The sequence below is a fragment of the Helianthus annuus genome, chromosome 17, assembly GCF_002127325.2.
Source record: "Helianthus annuus cultivar XRQ/B chromosome 17, HanXRQr2.0-SUNRISE, whole genome shotgun sequence".
NCBI classification, from domain to species: domain Eukaryota; kingdom Viridiplantae; phylum Streptophyta; class Magnoliopsida; order Asterales; family Asteraceae; genus Helianthus; species Helianthus annuus.
Genome location: NC_035449.2, coordinates 117,556,918 through 117,579,161, shown reverse-complemented (window position 1 = coordinate 117,579,161; position 22,244 = coordinate 117,556,918). Strand labels below are relative to the sequence as shown.

Genomic DNA, 22,244 nt, shown 5'->3' with positions numbered 1-22,244 from the left:
ATCTAGGTCATAGCGACCAATAACGTGAATAGCGACAGTTAGGTTTTTTTATGTAAATGGCAATTAGATATAGCTATAAAATAGCTGGATTTATAGGTTTTTGTTAAATATACATGTAAAATAGCATATATACCAAGGTATTTTGATATAATATACATATAAAAATTTTCAAAATTTTTTTCTAGTGTATCGCTATTTATAAAATAGCGATCGCTATTCGCTATGTAGCATATAGGTCCCTTGTCACTATTCGCTATTAACAACTATGATTCATAGTAACCAACCTGACATGTTTTGGTCCATAGAAAAATAAATCCATTTATGTTACGCAACCCACTCAACCGGCCCATTTGGCCACCTCTATTAGATTAGGCGCTATCAACTACTTTGAGGGCCATGCCCATTAAGAGGGAAGGAAACGGCCAAAAGTCCCCCTACCAACATTTTATTTAAAATACATAGTATAACTTAAATTATAATGTAATCCGATTAATACAGTAATACTTTTTGGTGAACAAAAAAAACAGTCTGTTTACACAGATTAGATGTGCAGAAATTTGTGTCAATATTGTGATCAAACAACATATCTGTTAAATGTATATGTATATAATCTCACATCACATCTTCATTAAAACAAAAATCAGTGACACACATTATTAAGGAGAACAGCTAGAATTACCAATGATGAGCAGAAAGGATCAATGGAAAGAAGATCGAGGTGGTCTTGAAGTCCGATGCGAGGACTCAGTGATGGCCGTATAATGCTTTGGCCCACACCAAAACATTACGTGTTTCAAACCGTTACGCAACACACCACCATTAAAGTTGCTGTAATGACCGAACAAGTACATGGGAAAGCCTCACCCATGTGTCTGCCAAACTGATTATCTTTGTTAACTCCTGGCATAAGGTCTTGCTTTGTAAATTTTCCACAGATAAACAATTGGTTCTGATTTAACAATGAGAGCAAATAAAAGTTAGCAAATTAACACAATAAACTGGTAAAGAAAAGTGATGATGAACTAACCTCATAGCTTAATCAAATTATAAACTGAAAATGGTTGGAGAGAGCACATAGGAAAGAAGAACTAACCTCGTAGCTTTCCATGCAGAAAATAGGCGTCTCATACTTAATACTCCAAAAGTTTAATACTGCATCCACATCTCTTATAATGATTAAAAAAAAGTCCGATTGTTTGAGTTTTGACGTCAGATTAAAGTCCCTTGAGTTGAGATTCAAACATGATCTATCATATGCGGTAGATTGGAAGTCGAAATCTCAACACATTTACCTCTAATGGGTCAAACGGGGTGAGAAAACATAAAGCTTATAATTATAAGGAAACGGTCAAATGTGGCCTAAAGTTAATTTTATATGTATAAAATATTAAAACATCCCAAGTCATTTTATTAAAAAAAAACAAATAAATAACTATTGAATAACATATTTTAAGATAAAATTTGACACACTCACTATTTGTGGTGCGGGCATTGTTTCCAAGCAACCCAACCCCCCTAGCTGACCTGTTTCAACATGTACAAAAATTACTAGTGTTGATAGTTACCCAAGCTGCCCATTTGCCACCAATATATAAGGCAGATACAAACTTGGCTATACTGATAACAAATATATTGAGCGTAAATTGTCAACAACAAATGGAAAATAAGAATCATCACATCGCATCTTTGGTTTAAAAAAAGCGTGAGGCGCTCCAAAGCGTTTTGGTTCCAAAAGCTTTAAGCGAAGCTTCAAGCGCGAAGCGAGAGCTTCACGTATACGAAGCGCTCAAAATAAAAAAAAAAAAAAAAAAAAAAAAAGATGTATATTGTACACATCAATATGACCTATTCTACTTGTTAATCGATAATAAACACAAAAACATGATTAAAAAACACACTTGTTTTAAACATCAGGATTCCCCTGCAACTTGTCTCGTATTAAGTATTAAAAAGATAAAGCATTGTGCCTTTATAATGGGCATAATTTTGAGTGAAGACAGAACAACTCGTTTAAAAACTACGCTAATAACAAATCTTACTAGCAGATCAACACCATGTTTCAGCGTTCGTAATCGTATATGACTTCCATCTATAGGTTAAACAATATGCAAAGGAAAGGTCCCAACCGAGCATGAAATAATGAACAACCATAAGAAAAAGGAGTTGCTTTCAAAAATATTCAGGAAAAACAAGAAGATACTAACAGCTTGGCATATTTCAATACAAATAACAAGACCTGAACATCATGATGTCCAAACACAAAAACAATCCCATAAACAACCACAACTCCAAATGTTGTATCTTCAAAAGAAAGAAGGTATACAAGCATACAAAAAACAGCATGAAACAGTAAAAAAAAAAAAAAAAAAAAACTTTGAAAGTAAACTGACCTTGATAAAGAGAAAATTCAGTTCAAATATATGCAAACACTACAAAAGGAAATCAGGTATTACTGGTTTTTCAACAGCCACATCAACACCACCATCCGCTCTTCGCCTAGATTTATGCTTGCCTCCACTTTTCTGCTTACCCTTTTCACCATTTTCATTTTCTTCAACGTTTTTACTATGGTTACGATGTTTGCTTCTTCTTTTACTTGAACTACCGGTTTCAGAATTCTCCACCTTATCCTTGGAATGTGACTTGCCTTTTCTTCTACCTGACAGATTATTGCTATGCGATGAAGCTTCGTTTCCTAAAAGAACATCTCTCACCGCTCCAGATATCAAGTCATCATTTTCATCCGTTTTCTTCACTGCGATAGGAAGTCTATCTCCCTCGTCCAGTTTGACTACAACGGGTCTCGGTCTGCTGAGATTCGGCTTCCTCTTTAGCACTAGAGATTCTTCCGTAAGCTTAACCAGATCGTCCACATCATTATCTCTTTGCTTAGGGTCGTTCGCGGGCGGGAAGCTCGAGGATGCGTTTTTAGTATGATCAGAAGGAAGGTAAAACAAGCCGTGTCTCTTTCGATGTTCAGCAAGTAGAGACGTGGATTCAGCAGCAGACGTTTCTGATTCTTCTTCATTCTGCTGGTTAGAAATAGAATCACCATCAGCGGGCAAGAAATTAGGTTTCACAAGGGAAAACGATTCACTTATAGGTAGCTGAACATCTGCACATATACTGTCCAATTTGCGAAGATTCTCCTCAAGCACTAATCCATCTGGGACGGGCACCCGCTCTTGAGCACTGAACGTAATTGGACCAAAATCCTCCGAGAGTGCATCGTTGATTAGTCTAATAATAATAGAAGTTTTCAGATCTGCTTTATCAACCATCTTTTCTTTCTGGTCATTATGACAAGATATCTCTTGTTGTGCTAATCGAGCTAAACCGAGAACGTTCCGCACTCTCTCTTGTATTTCAACATCATGGCTTTCGGCCAATGGAGTTAAAGACGTAATAACAAGAGTCAACACATTAGCAATGGACTCCTGTGTAAAAGTATCCCTTTTATGCAAAGCGGAAGAGCTTGTAGCCTGATCGGTTTCGGTAAATTCTTGTTCGGATTCAGAATATGTGAAACCTGGTTCAATATCAACAAAGTTCGGCGGTGAAGAGCTCGCACCTTTCTCGAACGAAAGATAAGAATGAAGGCAAAAGCTCAGAACTTTAAACGCGGAATGAATGTATACGGATCGTATCGATGGTGGCAAGAGATTAGTCCGCGGTTGTAGTAAAGCTTCCATGATCTCGAACGGATTCCTGGAAAACTTAACATACTCCCCCGAAACCCATGCGGCTGCGGATAATATCCTATGAATGAAAGGATTCCCAAGCAAAGCTGGATCGATTAATAGATCACGGCCAACACGAACGAGCTCTGGTCTAACATCTTTAACCCTCATACCAATATCTATTAGCTGATACTCTATTTCCTCTCCATTCTGACAATGCGGAATCCTTGCCATTTCCCCGAGAAGCGAAACATACCAATCGAAATCAATGATAATTTCATAAACATTTTTAGAACAAGTAGATAACATTGACCTTAGAATCTCGTTACAAAACTCGGGATCCGATTTCAGCGCGTAACCAACCAAAACCCTGCAAATCTCAACCACATTATCATCACAAACCATTGACATCACAAGCCGCAACGCTTCAAGCTTAATATTCCGATCAACATCACTCAAAGACTTAATCACAACCTCCTTATTCTCAACCACAGCCCATAAATGATGCGGCGCAACAAGCAAAAGCCCTTGCAACCCAAGATACCTCAAATTCAAATCACTATCCAACAAAAACTCCCTAATCTTCTCAACAGCAAGCTTCACCGCAAACTCATACTCATAAAAACTACTCACAACCGTCCTCACACACTCAAACACCAACGACTTCGCCTCACTCCGCTTCATAAGCTCACAAATCGGCTCAACAACCTTCTTCGCCAGCCTCGGCTCTAACCTCCCAAGCTGTGCGAATATCTTCAAAACCTTAATCAACACCCAATTATTCCGTGACTCAACCAAAATTTTATAAAACTCCGGCGCAAGCGGGAGATACGCCCTCGGCTCTTTCCTAGCAAGCTCACAAAACACACCAACAGTAGCAGCAAGCATTGTTCCATTATCACTAGCACCACCAACAGTCTCCAAATTCTCAACTAACCGCTTAAAACAAACCCTAACCGCATCCGGATACTGACTAAACACCTTTAACAAACACGCAACCGCTTTTTTCCTAACAAATATCTTACTAGACATCAAGAGGTTAAATATATCCGGAGTGAGGTCACGGGCGAGATCGAGCGTACAAATAACCGATAAACACTCTAACGCAAGGCTTACCTCATGCTGATTGGTTGAAGATAGGTCTTTCCGTAACTGATTGGTGAGGAGGAGGAGGACGTCGGTGGAGGGGCGGAAGGATAAGGAGGCGGCGAGATAGCCCGTCTTTTTGTGGAGGAATGAAGGGGAGGAGGTGAGTTCGACGGCGTGGAAGGCGGCGAAGGAGATGTCGAAGTGGTGGAGGGAGTGGAGGTAGGTGAGTTTTTGGAGGGCGGTGGATTTGGTGTGGAGGTCGGTGGAGGTGATCTCGCGGCGGATCTCGTCGAGAGATTTGGAGATGAAGGTGGATTGGGCGGGGCCTGGGAGGTGGAGACGGATGCCTTTGATTAGGTCGTCGAGTGTGCGTTGGAAGAGGGAGTCCATCAGTGAAGGACCACCGGTACCGGACATGGTGAGATCGGAGGTTTGGAAGAGATGGTGGTGCCGCCGGCGGTGGCCGGATTTGTTGGCCGGAACGGGGGTTTAGGTTGTACAAGATTGGGGTCTGGCCGTCTGGGTGAGAAGTCGAATGTACGTGGATCTTTGTTTTTTCCTGTTTCTTTTTTGTTTTTGTAACGCAAAGATGTTGTATTTGTTAAATTTAGTGTTAGTATGATAGAAGTGTTTTTATTAGAAGTGTTTTAATTGTGTGTAAGTTGATAAACATATAATACTAGCTACTGGTGAGCAGAAAATCGAAATAATCTAACCGTAATTGAAATTACCGAAAAAACCAACCCGAAACAAAAACCGACGGTTTGGTTTTCGGATTTTTAATAACCGAAAATTTCGGTTCGGTTTTCGGATAACCATTTTCAATAATCGAAAATAACCGAACCGATAAGTTATATTAGTACGCCAAATTCATATATTCTTATGTTTAAGTTTTTTAAGTGTTTAACCCGTGCTACTAACAATTACTAATTTTATTCTTGATTGTTAAATATTTATAATAAGAACATTAACATATTTATTTATCACTGAAATGGTTTATCCATTGTTTACAACAAATAACAAAATCTAACATAAAAATTAAATGATTTACAAAGTATTATAAAAGAAAATGTCTAAATAAAAACTTTGGAGAAACATTAAAATAGATTAGAATGCTAGGATTATGTGAACAGTATTAAATAAAAAGACTAAATATATTAACTTAAATGTAAATATTTAAGAAGGATTCTTAAACTTTAAATTTTCTTTTTTTTTTTTTGTTTTTAAATCTTACTTAATTTGTTTCAAAAACTGAACCGAAGCCCTGCCAATTGTTTTTGGATCTTACGTAATTTGTTTCAAAAATCGAAAAACCGAACCGAAGCCCTGCTAAAACTGAAATAACCAAAACCGAAAAAACAAAAACCAAACGGTTTTCAAAAACCGAAAACCGAACTTTCGGTTTTGGTTTTACCCAAAAAACGAACCGAACTGTGCACACCCCTACTACTAGCTTTCAACCACATATTGAAGAAACACCAAATTAATCTGGTGATTAACTTGTGGTTTGTGCCTCGACAAAATAAGGTTAATCTTCTTTCGTTCTCGTCAAAACAGCCAAGATGATCCTTCAAAACAATCAACACACCGTAAGCTAGTTACAAGAAGGAGAATAGGGGGTTCTCCTTGTAACCACCCTCCATGAGAATAAGTATCGGTTTTGAGGATAATAGTGTGTGTATTAAATGAGAGAGCAAGGGAGCGATCATTAAACCTGGAGGTGAAGTTCTCTATTTATAGCCGAGGAGGTTTGTGAAGGAGATGGGCTGATGGGTCTTGGGCCTGAGGACGACAACAAGGAATATCCATTTTGCTCCCTCTGTCACGACCGTTAGTGATTCCAGGCGAGAGGGTGGCTGGCGCATGCTGAATGGATCCACGTGTCCTGACAATTGTCCTTGTTGCCTACTCGAGCTAAGTGGAGATCGTGGAGCAGTGGTCGTCGCACACTGATTGGTGCCACGTGTATGTCCTTTTGTACCTTTTGTCCCCTGTACGATTGTTCATCGTGTAGCACGATCGGATACAGCCTGTTGAACGCTTATTGGCCCACTACTCTGCCACTTGTACCTTTTGTACTTGTCCGATGTTTACCTGCGCTTCTTCCCCGCGCGACTCGGGTATATCCCGGGTAGTCGGCGCAAGGTCATGGAAGCCAGGTCTTTTATCTAAGGAGCTAAGTGTCAAAATTGACTTCGTTTTGGTCCTGACCACGCGCGCGAATTGGAAATATCCGTGTAGTCGGCGCAAGGTCGGGAAAGTTGTCAATTTGGTTTATTTTGGATATGGCCTCGCGCGCGACCTGAGGTTGACTCGTATGGTCGGCACAGGATTTAGGACCATACCCCCTTCAAGCCCCCTAGTCCAATGTTGCTTCCATGCGTAAGGCAAGTGGTTGGAGATCTGGACTAGAAATAAAAATTAAGTGTTTGCGCTGTGCGCTGGTGTTCAGGAAAGCATCATGTGTGCTAGAAAAGTTGGCGCGCGTGTTTTGTGTCACAACTTACGCGGCGCAACTATTTAGCTTACTTCTGAAGTTATCTACTTTATTTGCGCGGGAAAATTCTTGGAATTTGAAAAGAGCATCTTCTGACAGGTTGGTAGCGAAAGCGACGTCTGATGTGATCGATGACACAGTGACAAGCATGGTGTCACTGTGTCAGGCACATCGTTTCGTCTTGTGTCAAGAGAGTGAATTCCACGCGAACGTGGTAACCGTCGCTTCGTTTTCCCCGCCTGACGTGTCAATCTGTGGTTGGACATGCGCTGCAAGTTGTTCGGCACGGTTACCCATCACATTAAATGCGATGGGTATAAATAGATCAAGAGGCAAAGGCGGAAACTACGTTTCCGTCGAATTCTCTCTCATTTCTCCTTTGAATCTTCAAGTCTTCAAGAACTCTTTGAAGATCTTCAAATATTCATCAAGGGTTTCTGGTTTCTTCGAGATTTCTTTATCTCTTTTCTAGGTTTTCTTCCAGATTATCATCTTTATCCCTTCATGTCTGAGGGTGCGGAAGAAGTTGTAGTGGTTGAAGAAACTGGTGGTGGAATGCCACCGTTAAAATGGGAAGAGGGACTGTTTGAACAGGTAGTCTGGGGTCACCAGTTTGCTGCCGAGTGGGATGCTCGGTATCCTACCCAAGGCCAAATCGCCGCCGATGCACCGCCGGGATACATCACTTTATTCGCCGACTTCTTTGGAGAAGGTAATTTCCGGTCACCGGCGACAAACTTCTTCGGCGAGATCCTCTCTTTCTGTCACTTCCATGTTTCCCAGTTGAGCCCCATGGGCATGGTTAGGATAAGGCATTTTGAGTTCGGTTGCCGATCACAGGGGCTGTTGGGTTATTCGGTTTGTTCGCGGGTCACAAGTTCACGGGTTCTAAACTGAAATTAATACGGATCTTTATTAGAGCTGTTGCAAACTGGAGCTACGTGGGTTTGGAGCTGTTTGGTTTATTTGTCATGTTTTTTATTATGTTTGATTGTGTCACGTAAAGTAATAATGGGTCAATAGGTCAAGGGGTTGTTTCCTATTTTATTGGCATATTTACGTCCATGTAGTCCATGTATATCAGTAGGTAGTTTAGTTCCTTTTCTTTAGGGTTAAGTTTGTTACTTGTAAAGGCTATATATAGCCTCATTGTTTTGTGAATATTTATCACCCATTTTTTTAACCTTCGTAACAGAAAACTTCTTTCTCATTTATTTTCTTTCAAGCTCAACACATTTACTTTATATACAAGAAGTTAGTGTGTAGTGTGAGTTTGGAGAGGGGCCTGTAACCAACAGGGGCAAGAACCCACTGTTGTTGAGAAGTTTAGGGCCTTCTACCAGTTTCAAAGCAATCTAGGTTTCTTTATCTAGGTGTCAACATCATTCGAGACAAAAATAGCATGAGATCAATAAAAATATATTTCAAAGGAATTGCCATCCAATATGCGAAGAGTTGGTTTAATATGGGGTCAAATATGGAATTAGTAATATCTGGAGTGGGTGAATATGTTTTGTTTTTTATTTTCAGAAAGAATTTGTTTTGCAAACAATTTGTTAAAAACACAAGCAACCAGGATCACAATTAGTGAACTTAATATATTATCGTCCATAAATAAAGATTCTTTCGTAATGCTTTTGAGAAAATCTGTATTATCATAAACTCTAACGATGTCTAATTTTTTTCTTCCGCCTTACATGAAACACGACGGATTACAATTCCCGAAAAAGTCTCTCTAAACTATACAAGAAACAAAGCTACATACATGTATTATCTGCTCAAGTGGTATACAAACTTGATCACCTATGGCTTATCCTTCTCTTGAATATCCTGCTGGTTTGGTGATGAACCCACGCTCATTTTGCTAGGAGCAGGTGTGTTTTTACGCGACTGTCTCTTGGTGGGGACCAGCACGTTATCCTTCTCCCACTTTTTATCGTCCGCATCTTCGTCGTCATCATCTGAATCAGAGGAGTCTGCTTCCTTGAAAATGGGAGGGACGTATGTGTTTTGAAGGTACGCTTTAAGGTTTAAGTTAGGCTCTCTTGCTCGTTCAAGCGTGTCTTTCATCATGGCTTCCTGTAAGTTTTAAAATCATACAACGATGTTTAACTAGCGATTAAATGCAAAGGGTAAAAGCATCACGATCCTACCGCTTAAGCTTCACTTATCGAGCTCGACTAGACTCACGAGGTAATTTACATAAAATTTTGTTAATATAACAATTATGGATTTACATAATAACTATTAGACCATGTGTAGTGGGCGTGATTTTTTCAAAAAAAAGCCCCCAAACACACCCAGTCATGCCCCATCCCCACCCCCATGGGCGTGTTCTAGCGTGTTTTTTCAAAAAAAGCCCCCCTGGCGTTTTTTAAATCACGCCAAACATCAAATGGTTTGGCCAATCACATGCATTCTTTCCTATGCTTGCCCAATACCATTTTTTGGATGTTTTTTTTTATTTAATTGTTTTTTAAATCACGCCAAACACCCCTTTTTAATATAATGCCCACATCTCCACTACACCCATTTTAGAAAAACGCCCAATAATGCCCCTTGCTGACTGTACTGCCACATGGCGGAAAACACCCAAGGGTAGGGGCTTTATTCACCCAAACCACTACACATGGTCTTATTATTAAATAAAGTATTATGATAAAAACTAGAGCTAAATGCCATTTTAGTCTCGTTGTTTGGGCCATTTTGCCAGTTTAGTCTAAAAGTTTCATTTTTCGCCTGTGGGTCCAAAAAGGTTTCACCGTTGCGATTTTAGTCTACTAGGGTAATTCGGGCATATAAAATGACCGAATTGCCCTTTTCATTAACATAAATAATGGATGAAACCTTTTTGGACCCACAGGCAAAAAATGAAACCTTTGGACTAAACTGGCAAAATGACCTAAACCACAGGGACTAAAATGCCATTTAACTCTACTATAAGATAATATATTTTATGTTACATATACAAAAAAATATATAATATATAAAAACAAAATAAATAAACAATTAACAAATATAACCCGAGCCGAGCTTGAGCTTTACAATAGAGCTCAAAACGAGCCGAACTGGACTCGGCTAATTTACACCCCTACCGTTTCACTTGGGGGCATAAAAGGTTCCAGTAAACTAACAAAAGTCAAAAGTCATTTTCTGGTCAAAGTCACATTTGTCTTAAAAAGTTCATCATCAATGCTAAAAGGGGTCAACGAGTGAATGTCAAACTGCGTACCTGTAACGGGTATCTGACAAACGCAGGTTCAAAGCGACCTTTACAGTACGTATGGAAGCCAATGGTAAGAATGGGAAGTGCTAGAAGAAACGGAGTTGAAGAAGCAGCCTCTTTTGTGCTCAACAGTCCCAACAGAAGTAACTGTGATATTATCAGTGCTGCAACTATACGTCCATGAACATCGGGCCAAAACGCTGCACTGCTTTCGTATTCTTGGTTATACACATTAATAATCTGCATTCAACAAAACTCACTCAACGGTGTCTTACTTTTGCTAATTATAACTTCACGAATAGTTCCATTTGAGACTTTACCTGATGACGATAAACAACATATGCAAGGGCGAAGAAAACCAGAATAAACGGGGTTAAAAGCGGGGTCACCACAGCATAAATAAGCCCAATTAGAAAATAAAACTGTATTTGAGGTTCCCCCGTGTTAAAACCGATGCTTCCAGGATCCATGGCTTCTTCTCTGTCCTTTTCGGTTTTAACCAAGAAAAAGTTCTTCAAGTGATAAATTATCAACGGTTTTAACCTCAAAATCTCTCCAGCAGTACCACTCCAACCGTCAACCATTATATACGTTATGAAGAAAGTTGCTTTCATCGGGATAGCCACTCCAATCGTCTCGGGGATCCTGAGGTCAAACATATTAATATTAAAGTCAAAAGTCAAAGTAATCATCCTTGTTCACGGATTGTTTTAGAAATCAGCACGGTTATGTTGATTAAAACATACTTGTTCACGGATTGTTTTAGAAACGTATCTAGCTGTTCCAACACCGTCCCAGCAATCACACTCCCAAGAAACACATTCACAAAGTTGAAAAGATAATATCTTGATGCGGATCTGCGCTCTAGACGCGATATACTCAAAAATCCTTCAAATTTTGACATCATCATCAAGATAGTCGGTAGAAGGATGAGAAAGATTTTTAAAGCAATCCCGGGTAGAAAACCTTGGATAAATGACTTGATTGTTTTTCTGCCATAACAATCACAAGACCTTTTGTCAGCGATAAATATAACATATACTACAATCATTTGAGGTGGTGGCGATATGGGTTGGTCAGGAAAGGGGTCAATCGGGGTTCGGTTCAAAAGGGTCATTTTCTCATGGGTCGAAACGTGTTGGGTAGAAGTAGAACTATAATTAGTTAACTAGTTTTTTTTACGTCGCGCGTTGCGGCGAAACCGAGCAAATGATAATGTAAAACAAACGTCATTTGAAAATAAAGCATGTTGTCTAGAAAGTCAAACCATTAAAACGGTTTAGTTTATCATCGTACAGTTTTGTGATACCAAATAAATACTTTATTTTGAGTACAACTTCGTTTTTAACAAAACTTCTAACGGAATGTCGAGGGGAAAAATCAAGCACAACTACATACTTAAGTTTTTAGAAAAAAGTTATATACATAAATTATTAAAGAAGTATCTAATTAATTGATAAATTAATATATATTCTAAAAAAAAGAATTATTAAAAAATGGAAAATGAAATGTATGGTTTTAGAAAGAGAAAAAAATTAAAAATATGTTATTAAAAGAAAATATAATAATAAACTATTATAATATACTAAATAAAAATAATAATAAAAAACTATTATTATTATAAAAATAAAGTTACTATTCATCAAGCTTTATCAACGATATATATATATATATAATGTATTACAAAGACCATAAGCATTTTGAATAAATTGATTATACACGCACTTTGGGCCACTTTCGACCCGAATCGTTTTTAGCTAACTTTTATGACCCGTTAGAGATAACCCATAACCCAAATCAACCCGTTCGTAAGTAAATAGGATGATAACTGTCACCTGTTAGCAAATACAAGAACTTACACTTCGATAATAGGCTTGAGAAAGGGTGCAGCCTTCTCAATACCTTCAATGTTTGCAAGCGATTGAACAAACGTGATGGGAACTATAAAAAAGAAGGTGAGGAAAAAGAAGGCAACAGCAACCATAAGCCTCCTAACAGTCAACGAGACATACGGAATCGGAAGGTTTTGCCAGAAAACATCCCGTGGCTCTGGGGCCCACTCGGTCAACCAAAGGGTCGGGTTTCTAACCTGTTGTGTCTGCGCACAAACAGCAGCTGCCCAACGAGTTTTAAACGATACAAATGCTGCTGGCATGATTGCTTTCGGATTATTCACAACATTCTCTTTCTCTTCAGCTATCTGTATATAAACTAAAAGTGAGAAATCTGCTTGAATCAATCAAAGTTTGAAACGAAACATATGATCATTACTTCATTTGAGAGTCTCTCGATTTCGGATATATGATGTTGAATAGCATCCACTTTCTCTCCCCAAAGTCCAAGAAAACCAGTCTGACAATGCACACGACAAAAGCCCATGAACAGAAAATACAAGTAAATAAAATGATATATATAGGAGAATACTAGGATAGAAACCCAATCCCAATGAGGAAACTCCAGAAATTCTATGTTACATAAAATATTTATTTTTATTTTTTGAAAAAACTAACACACGTAGTATATGTATTTTTAAGAGTTTTGAGCCAAAATATATTAAAAAAGCGCCAAGTAAATTTTTTTTTAAAAGTAACTTTTTTGTTACGTATGTAACAAATCGCTGCGGTTTAGTGTTACATGCTGTTAACAAATCATGTATGTTACATGCCCTAATTTTTTTTATAAAAAAAAAATTGTAGCATAGAGTTTTCTAAGTTTTCTCACTCAAAGCGGGTTTCTATACTAACCCATCCCCATCTATAGGAGAATACTAGGATAGAAACCCACTTTCAATGATACATATATATATATATATATATATATATAAAAGGACTAAAAATGTACCTTCATCAAGGGTCGTTTCGATTGGTTTCTTTCAAACTTATTCTGGTAATAAACGAGCCAGTTTTGCTTACTTTTCTTCTCTTCAACCAATTTAGAAAGCTTGTTTGCATTTACTACGACCTGCCAATATTTTAGGCCACCGTAAGAACCCTTTTATATCAATGTGACACCCCTAGGGGTGTAAACAAGTCGAGCAGCTGTTGAGCTACTCGAGATAAACTCGCAAACGGCTCATATCGAGCCGAGCGTATACAAGCTCAAGCCTGAGCTGCATGTATCGACTTTGACTAGGCTCGCATGCCTAAACGAGCCTAGTATTTACAAAAATATAATATTTTTATTTAATATTAAAAATAGATAATTACATAATAAATATTATTACACATCTCATCATAATAAAAATAACTAAATAATATACATTGTATTATATGTATAAGATTAAAACTATAAATATGTATAAAAATAACGATACAAGTATATAACTAAAATAAATAATTGATAATAAACAAACCGAGCTTTATAATTACAAATATGCTGAGCTCAAGCTTTAAAAAAAATAGAGCTCGAAACGAGCCGAGCTCGAGCTCAAACTCTCTTAAGTTAAACAAGCCGAACTCGAGCTTAGGTGGGCTCGGGCTCGGCTCGGTTACATCTCTAGATAGTTTGTAACCAAATCAATGCATACATGATATGCATCAATGAGATAGTATTATTCTTTGCACATTAGTAGTCAATGATCATCAACGAATCTTCGTAAGTCATAACATTGGTTATGGTCAACATAGTTCTTCTATATTATCATTACTATAAGAAATTTTAGATATTTGACTAATAGTCAAACATTACAGTCATTTTTTTTTTATTTTAAATTCATTTGTTCGGGTGAGTAAGTGAGAGTAGAGTTAAACCTTAAAGATTGGTATCAATTGTATATTGATTGTAATTGTAATTGTGTGAATGATACAATGTAGGACAAGATATATATAGATATTCTAGACCTAATCTAATTAAGGTAATACAATTAGCGCCAGCTGTATTAATATTCAGTCTAATATTCCCCCGCAAGCTAAGGCCGGGGACCGACTCTTAGCTTGGACTTCAGAAAGAGAAAGCGGTCTGATGGCAGCGGCTTTGTGAAGACGTCAGCTATTTGATCATTTGTAGAGATATGTTGAACACATAGTTTTCCTTGAGCAACCTTTTCACGAACGAAGTGAAAGTCAACTTCAACGTGCTTTGTTCTAGCATGAAAGACAGGATTAGCGGATAAGTATGTTGCCCCCAAATTGTCACACCATAAGTTTGGAACAGAATGCATGGGAACTCGAAGTTCTGCCAGTAATGTTTCAAGCCACGTTAATTCTGCCACCGTATCAGCCATGGCTTTGTACTCCGCTTCTGTAGATGACCTCGAGACAGTCTTTTGTTTTCTTGCAGACCAGGAGATGAGATTTGATCCAAGATAGATAGCATAGCCCCCTGTGGAACGACGGTCATCAGGGCAACCTGCCCAATCAGCATCGGAGTAGGCACTCAAGGTATTGAAATGAACATCCGTGTAGGCATGCAAAATAGAGGATGCAGATTGGGTAATGACAAGACCCTGATCGGCAGTTCCATGAAGATATCTCAAAATACGTTTAACTGCGGACCAATGATTTTCAGTGGGAGCGTGCATAAATTGGCAGACCTTGTTAACTGCAAAAGTAATATCAGGACGTGACAAAGTAACATACTGTAGTGCCCCCACCATTTGTCTGTATCTAACCGGATCATCAAAAGGAGAGCTGTCACCAAGAGAGAGAGGAGCAGTAGTGGTGCATGGCGAAGGAACTGGTTTCGCCTTGGAAAGAGATGCCCTGATCAATAGATCATTAATGTATTTTCTCTGAGATAGGATAATATCAGAACCTCGGCGAGCCACTTCAATACCTAAAAAGTAGGATAAAGGCCCCATATCTTGTATTGCAAATGTATGGCTCAGACTGTTGACCACTTTATTGATGGCGGCATTGTTATTCCCTGTCAAGATAATATCATCAACATATACCAGCATATACATGAGAGTCCCGTGAGAGGAATAAATAAACAGAGAGGGATCCGTCTTAGACCCTTTGAAGCCAAGAGACAACAATGCGGAAGATAGCCGCTCAAACCAAGCACGGGGTGCTTGTTTCAGACCATACAAAGCCTTATGAAGGAGGCACACGTGGGCTGGTCTAAGTGGGTCAACGAACCCTTGGGGCTGTTTTAAATAGACCTTTTCTTTCAAGTCTCCATGTAAAAAGGCGTTTTGCACGTCTAGTTGTCGTAGCGGCCATTGTTTGGTAACCGCTAGAGAAAGGACAACTCGAATGGTGGTAGATTTGACCACGGGACTAAAGGTTTCTGTGTAGTCAATACCAGGTTGCTGATTGAAGCCCTTAGCCACCAGGCGCGCTTTGTAGCGCGTAATTGTTCCATGTTGATCACGCTTGACTTTGTAAACCCATTTGCAGTCAACAATATTAGCTTTAGGTGGAGATGGTACCAGTGTCCAAGTGCCATTCCGTATAAGGGCCGAATATTCATCTGCCATAGCCTTACGCCAATGAGAATCTGTGTTGGCAGTGGCAAAGGTGGTGGGTTCGGTGGTGGAGGGAGATGGAGTGGTATGAAAGGATGAGGGATTGTATGGCTTGGATTGTTTAGGGTTTTGTCGTAAGTTAGATGGACGAGAGCGGTGGGTGGGTTGAGATGGTTCAGTGGTGGTGTTAGTTGGTGGTAGAGGGAGAGGAGTGGGAGTGGGATCCGATGGTGAGGAGGATGTCGGTTGAGGATCGACATTCTGGTGTGTTTGGGAGTATTTTTCAAAGGCCGGGATGGTGGGACGGGTGTTAGTTCGGCGAGAGTAGGTTTTAGGTGGAGGGGTGGGAGGTGTAAGGTGATTGTCGACAGGAGGGGATGGAGGTGGCTGGGTAGGGAAATCAGGTGTAGGAGTAGGAGTAGGAGGTGTAGGGTATGAGGATATGTACGGGCTAGAATCGGGCTGTGAAGAAGGTGAAGGAATAGAGGGTTGAGCTTTGAAAGGAAAAGAGGTTTCATTGAACCGAACATGACGGGCAATGTAGATGCGTTCGGAAACGGGATCAAAGCATCGGTACCCGTGATGAGATGTGCTGTATCCAAGAAAGATACAGGGGATGGACCGAAAATCCATCTTGTGTGGATTGTAAGGACGCAAATAGGGATAACATTGGCAGCCAAAGACACGAAGAAAGGAAAAGATTGGTTTCCGTTTAAAAAGGTGTTCAAACGGTGAGACGATGTAATTGGAACGTGACGGCATACGGTTTATGAGGTAGACAGCAGTTTCGAATGCAAAATGCCAAAATCGTTGTGGTGTATCCGACTGTGCCATGAGAGTGAGACCGGTTTCAACAACATGACGGTGTCGTCGTTCAACGACACCGTTTTGTTCACTTGTGTGAGGGCAAGATAGGCGATGTATGATGCCTATGGAGGAGAAAAAGGTAGAGAGGTTCCTGAACTCCCCTCCCCAATCGGTTTGGACAGTTTTTAGTTTGGTTGAAAACTGTCTTTCAGCCATAGTGACGAATTGTTTAAAGGTTTCAAAGACATCAGATTTACGTTTTAATGGAAACAGCCACATAAATTTAGAGAAATGGTCAACACATAATAAGAAATAGTTATGACCATCCAAAGACGGGACAGGTGCGGGTCCCCAAACATCACAAAACACTAAATCAAGAACATGTGAACTTTTGTTTTCAGAAGATGACAAATGTAATTTTGTAGATTTTCCAATGGAACAAGAGTCACAATGCAAAACAGAATCTTTATTGGAAACTGGTAAACAATATTTAGAAAGCATGGAATGAAAAAGCTGGGAGTGTGGATGTCCCAATCTTTGATGCCATGTAGAAGCCGGTGCACGGGTTGTTGAAAAAGCGACTTTTGGGATTGGTTGATTTTTGGGAAGATGAATTGTGTAGAGCCCACCGTCACTTGGACCCATGAGGAGGGTAGTGCGTGTAAACATGTCCTTCACAGCAAAAAAGGTAGAGTGAAATTCAAAGAAGACATGATTATCGTGACAGAATTTTTGAACAGAGAGAAGGTTTTTCTTAATTTCAGGCACATGTAAGATGTTGGTTAATTGAAAGGTTTTGTTGGGTGAGTAAAACTGTTTAGAACCAATATGTAAGATGGGAAGAGGAGTACCATTGCCAACATGTAGATTGTCATCACCGTAGTAGGGCTCGGCAAAGTCAAAATTCGTCATATCCGGAGCGACATGGTTACTAGAGCCGGTGTCAGGGAGCCATTGAGAGGATGCTTGTGACCGAGTGTCGGCATAATTAGCCGAGGGCTGCCTGGACCGGAAGGTAGATGGGTCGCGGTTCGGGCATTGAGAAGGAAGATGGCCAATTCCGCACCTGTTGCAAGTGCCATAAACCGTATTCTGGTTAGATGCCCAACTAAACTGACCTGGATTAGGGCGAAAACCTCCACTTCCTTGGCTGCGATTCTGATGTGATCCACGTCCACGTCCCCTGTTGTAATTGTTGCCACGTCCACGCCCTCGATTTGTATAGAAAGCCGCTGGTCCAACAGCGTTTAACGACGAGGATGGCATGGTAGTAGCGGGCTGAAGTTGCAGCCCTAGTTTGGAAACAAGCTGTTGAAGGGCCTGCATTGTATCGGTGGGAAGAGAAGGATTCTGACTGCTGGAGGTTGTAAAAGCCTGTGCTGGACCAACCTCGGGGGCTGATTTCTTGATCATGTACTCATAATCTGCTAAAAGACTAGGGAGTTCAGAAAAGACAGCCGTGAATTGACGTGTTACCAAGTTTTGTTTAATCGGGTTGTATTCATCGCGGAGACCCGAAACCACAAGCATCACAATGTCTTTGTCTGACATTGGAGATCCGATGTTTGCTAGGGCAGAGGCATACTCTTGTGCCCTAGCAAGATATGCACCATAAGTTTCATCGCCCTTCATTTGTATCTTCATCAGCTGAGTTTTGAGGGTAAATTCTCGTGACGCTGTATGCGGTGCATAAGCACGTTCAAGAGCAAGCCAGAGATCACGAGATGTTGTACCTTGTACGTGTTGGAAAGATGCTTCAGAAATAGCTGACATCAGCAGCATACGAACGTGTGCATCGTTGGAAATCCAAGCCGTGTAACTAGGGTTAGGAGTGGAGGCTGCTGCAGTTGTCTCCTTTCCAGTGGCAGCAGGTGGCTGGATCAGGGGTTCTGGACAGAGTATTGTGCCATTGACATAACCAAACAACCCGTTTGTAGTGAGAAACGGCTGGATCATGGCCTTCCAATAGCCATAGTTGGTCGGGGTGAGAGTAAACCCGAACTTGTGGGAGTTGTGTGTGGTTTTATCAGTAGAGGAGAACGGCTCAATCAAAGACATTCTGATTGTTTCAATAAAGAACAGAAAGAACAGTGGCTGATCGAAAATCACAGCAGAGGCTGTGATGATGTCGGCTATAGAGAGACTAGGGTTTTCCTAGCTCTGATACCATAAAGATTGGTATCAATTGTATATTGATTGTAATTGTAATTGTGTGAATGATACAATGTAGGACAAGATATATATAGATATTCTAGACCTAATCTAATTAAGGTAATACAATTAGCGCCAGCTGTATTAATATTCAGTCTAATAAACCTGATGAGTTAGATAGTGATCGGGATGGTTGACTAAAAAGAAATGCTCCACGGCCTCACTGACGGATTCATCAGCATCCGGTGGCACATTCTTCACAAGAACCTGTAAAAAAAATCAATTTCAATCATCTTTGGTGTTGAAAAACGATGTGCTTTTTGTTTGATGGTTCCGCTTACTGTAAATTGATCGGGCCGGCGTTTTTCTGATTGAAGAAAGTGTAACCTCATATTTGCAACCGTCTCGTATTCCTTCTTTAAAGTGAAGCATGTCCAAAATGTAACAGCGTATGCCATTACCACATGAGCATAAAACCTGCCATCGTAAATATGTTTTGCACGAAATCATTATCCCATACACCCAAGAGAAACAAGAAACTTTTGGATAGGTTTTAGCAGGTCCAAGTTAGGGACTAAATGCATCACAAAGTGCAAACCACAGGGGCCATCCTTGTACTTTTGGCAAAAGTTGGGGACTAAATGCATTATAAAGTACAAACCATAGGGACCATCCGTCTACTTTTGATCAACCACAGGGACCATCCGTGTACTACTCTTAGATATACTTATGACTTATGAGAACCACATAGCACAGATATAATAGGAGTTAGAAAAAGAGTGGGATAAGTGGTTAAATAACCACCACCACCTTAAGCAAAGGATACAAGTGCATTATGTGATTCTCGCAGTTCTGTACTAAAAATTGGTTGTGTATTGAAGGACCCTATATTTATGTATCTATGCATATGCATGTATTAGTTTTCATGCCTGTTGGAGCCTTGTGGAATGTTTGATATAGAAAGCTTATCGATGTCACTGAAAGTTGTACCCGTGCGCTCAAGCCACTTGTTTGTCCAGTTAACCGGCACCAAGATAGCCCATGTAAAAACGAGTATGGGTACAAATATTTTTAACCTGCATAAATTGAAACCATATATGAAAAAAAAATTAAATAATATGATATGTTAACAAAATAAACTATTACTTAGCAGTTAGCAGACAATCGCTTAAAACACATAGTCGTCGAAGGCAGGATGCGCGCAAAGGGTTTTCCGTTTCTAGATAGTTAAAACTTAAAAGACTAACATTATGTTATAAGTTTATACATACCCTAGCAAGTAAATCCGCAAATAGACGGCAGAATCCAATCCAGCATGATCAATGAGTTCAGGCTCGGGCATTTTTAGAGCATCCGGCATCCATTTCAAGAACCGTATATATGATCGATAATCCAAATTGATAAACTTATTTACAAATGCACCAGATGTTGCAGGACTTGCCCTTAAACCCCTAAGATACCATTTCGGGAAATATACTCTGTCATTAAAAGGTTGAAGTCTTAAAATAGCAAAAGCTAGCAAGAAAATGAAAGCTGTGATGATATTAAGGGCTGCGGCAAGCCCGATATCGGACAGTGTAGCCATCTGCCTTCAGATCTTCCTGTTCAACAACATCATAAATCAACAAATTCTTCATTAAACTGTTCATAAATCATATAGAAATAATATAAAAATATTAACTAAATTAAATATCTTTGAAGAATACATGTTAATAACAATCAAAGATGCCATTTAAAAATATGCTGTTCTTCATGTTTAAGAAGAGCATCAATTAACAGATTATTTATTTAAAAAAAATTCTCCGGGCATATGAAGAAGTTTGTAATGCTAGATAAATTGTTCCTAAAAAATATTAATTAATAATCTTTAAACAATGTATGTTAATAAAATCAAGGATTTCAAGAAATTGTGTCAATATTAAAAAAAGGAAACATAATTCTTGAAACTTTGCTGATCATTTCTTATTTCAGATTCTTGAGAACACTAAACCCTTTTCAGTTCAATATGTATGACAATAACAGTTATAATAATAAATATCAACAAAAATCCTACCTTTTTACCCAGTAAACTGCAAACTGATTCAAGATTCCACAGAAAGCAACAATTCTAGAAAAATAATAAAAAATACTAATTAATTGAAAATCTTTAAAGATTATATGGTAATTATAACAAAAAGCAAAAATTCTAGAAAAATAATAAAAATACTAATTTAATTGAAGATCTTTGAAGATTATATGTTATAACAAAAAGCAACAATTCTAAAAATAAAAAAAAAAATACCAAGTAAATTGAAGATCTTTGAAGATTATATGGTAATTATAAAATCAAATATTGCAAGAAATTGTGTCAATATTTAAAAAAAAAAAAAAGGAAACCTAATTCTCTAAACAAACTTTGATCATCATTTCCTATTCCAAATTCTTGAAAACACTAATCCCTTTTCAGTTCACTCTGTATGACTATAACCCCACAAAATGTTATACATATCAAAGAGTCAGTAGAGACAATGGTAAGAAAAAAATATAAAAAAAATAAAACAAAAGACTAATGATGATAAATATTAACAAAAATCCAATCTTTTTCCCAGTAAACAGCAAGATCACCAAAAAGCTGCAACTTTTGAAAAATCACAAAGAATTCAAATAGAAACTAATTAAAAGGGGTCTCCTAATATTGCATCTTATACACATATTCAAACATATTTCAACAACAACTTCAGCATTTTATTTTAATCTAAAACACAAGAGATTTCAAGAAAGCATTTACCCTGGCCTTTTAGATGGATGAACAAAATGTAACTCAAAAATGAAGTTTGATGGATGAAGAAAAAGAAGAATATTGTGAGCAGGGAAACGGCATGAATGCGTGTTTAAAGCAAGCAAAATAAATGAAAATTGGTTATTTATTGACACTCTTATTTTCAACTAAAAAGATTTTTTGGATGGATTGAAAAGGACGAGAAGGAAATGGATGGAGAAAATGGGTATCAGGCTTACGTTTACTTCGTCTATCTACAGTGAAATAAAGACGAATGATGTGATTTGTCCCTTGATATTATTATTCGTATTAAAATCACGATTAAAGAAATAAATATGCTTGTTGTCCTTGTTTCCTTGTTGTTTGGGATAGTATTGTTTCGTAAATTATAGAAAAATTACTATATGTGGATATATTCTTATATAAATAAATTAATAATGATTAATTCAGTTTTCGTTCAAAAATGTTTGTAACTAAAATGTATAAACATGACCTAACTTTTTAAAAATAAAGTGTAAAGAGAAAAATAGACATTCAATATGTAAAATGTATAAACATGACCTAACTTTTATAAAAAAAGTGTAAAGAGAGAAATAGACGTTCAATGAAAATCCTCTGCAAAAAGGAAA

General features: G+C 38.5%; 2 protein-coding genes and 1 long non-coding RNA gene across 5 annotated transcripts; all 3 read right to left on the bottom strand.

Moving 5' to 3' along the window:
* Positions 1 to 229: 229 nt before the first annotated feature.
* On the bottom strand, positions 230 to 1,821 carry LOC118489177. Its single transcript, XR_004886620.1, has 3 exons — positions 1,475 to 1,821; positions 1,094 to 1,152; positions 230 to 949 (listed from the first exon to the last, which is right to left on the bottom strand). It is a non-coding gene; the product is annotated as an uncharacterized LOC118489177 (long non-coding RNA).
* Positions 1,822 to 2,178: 357 nt separating this feature from the next.
* Positions 2,179 to 5,352, bottom strand: LOC110926102 (AP-3 complex subunit delta). Its single transcript, XM_022169847.2, has one exon. It carries the CDS (start codon positions 5,184 to 5,186, stop codon positions 2,430 to 2,432), a length of 2,757 nt encoding a protein of 918 aa, XP_022025539.1. The 5' UTR covers positions 5,187 to 5,352; the 3' UTR covers positions 2,179 to 2,429.
* A 3,498-nt stretch (positions 5,353 to 8,850) lies between these two features.
* Positions 8,851 to 21,774, bottom strand: LOC110926103 (calcium permeable stress-gated cation channel 1). 3 transcript variants are annotated; one of them, XM_022169849.2, is made up of 13 exons: positions 21,625 to 21,766; positions 20,911 to 20,964; positions 20,129 to 20,458; positions 19,787 to 19,933; positions 19,199 to 19,334; positions 19,023 to 19,124; positions 13,334 to 13,453; positions 12,764 to 12,844; positions 12,352 to 12,692; positions 11,239 to 11,484; positions 10,813 to 11,137; positions 10,499 to 10,732; positions 8,851 to 9,345 (listed from the first exon to the last, which is right to left on the bottom strand). In XM_022169849.2, exons 3-13 carry the CDS (start codon positions 20,440 to 20,442, stop codon positions 9,070 to 9,072), a joined length of 2,322 nt encoding a protein of 773 aa, XP_022025541.1. In that variant the 5' UTR covers positions 20,443 to 20,458; positions 20,911 to 20,964; positions 21,625 to 21,766; the 3' UTR covers positions 8,851 to 9,069. The 3 variants fall into 3 exon arrangements, with proteins under 3 accessions (XP_022025541.1, XP_022025540.1, XP_035842747.1); XM_022169848.2 differs by lacking the exon at positions 20,911 to 20,964 and having other exon boundaries at positions 21,625 to 21,774; XM_035986854.1 differs by lacking the exons at positions 20,129 to 20,458; positions 20,911 to 20,964; positions 21,625 to 21,766 and having other exon boundaries at positions 19,848 to 19,929.
* Positions 21,775 to 22,244: the final 470 nt, after the last annotated feature.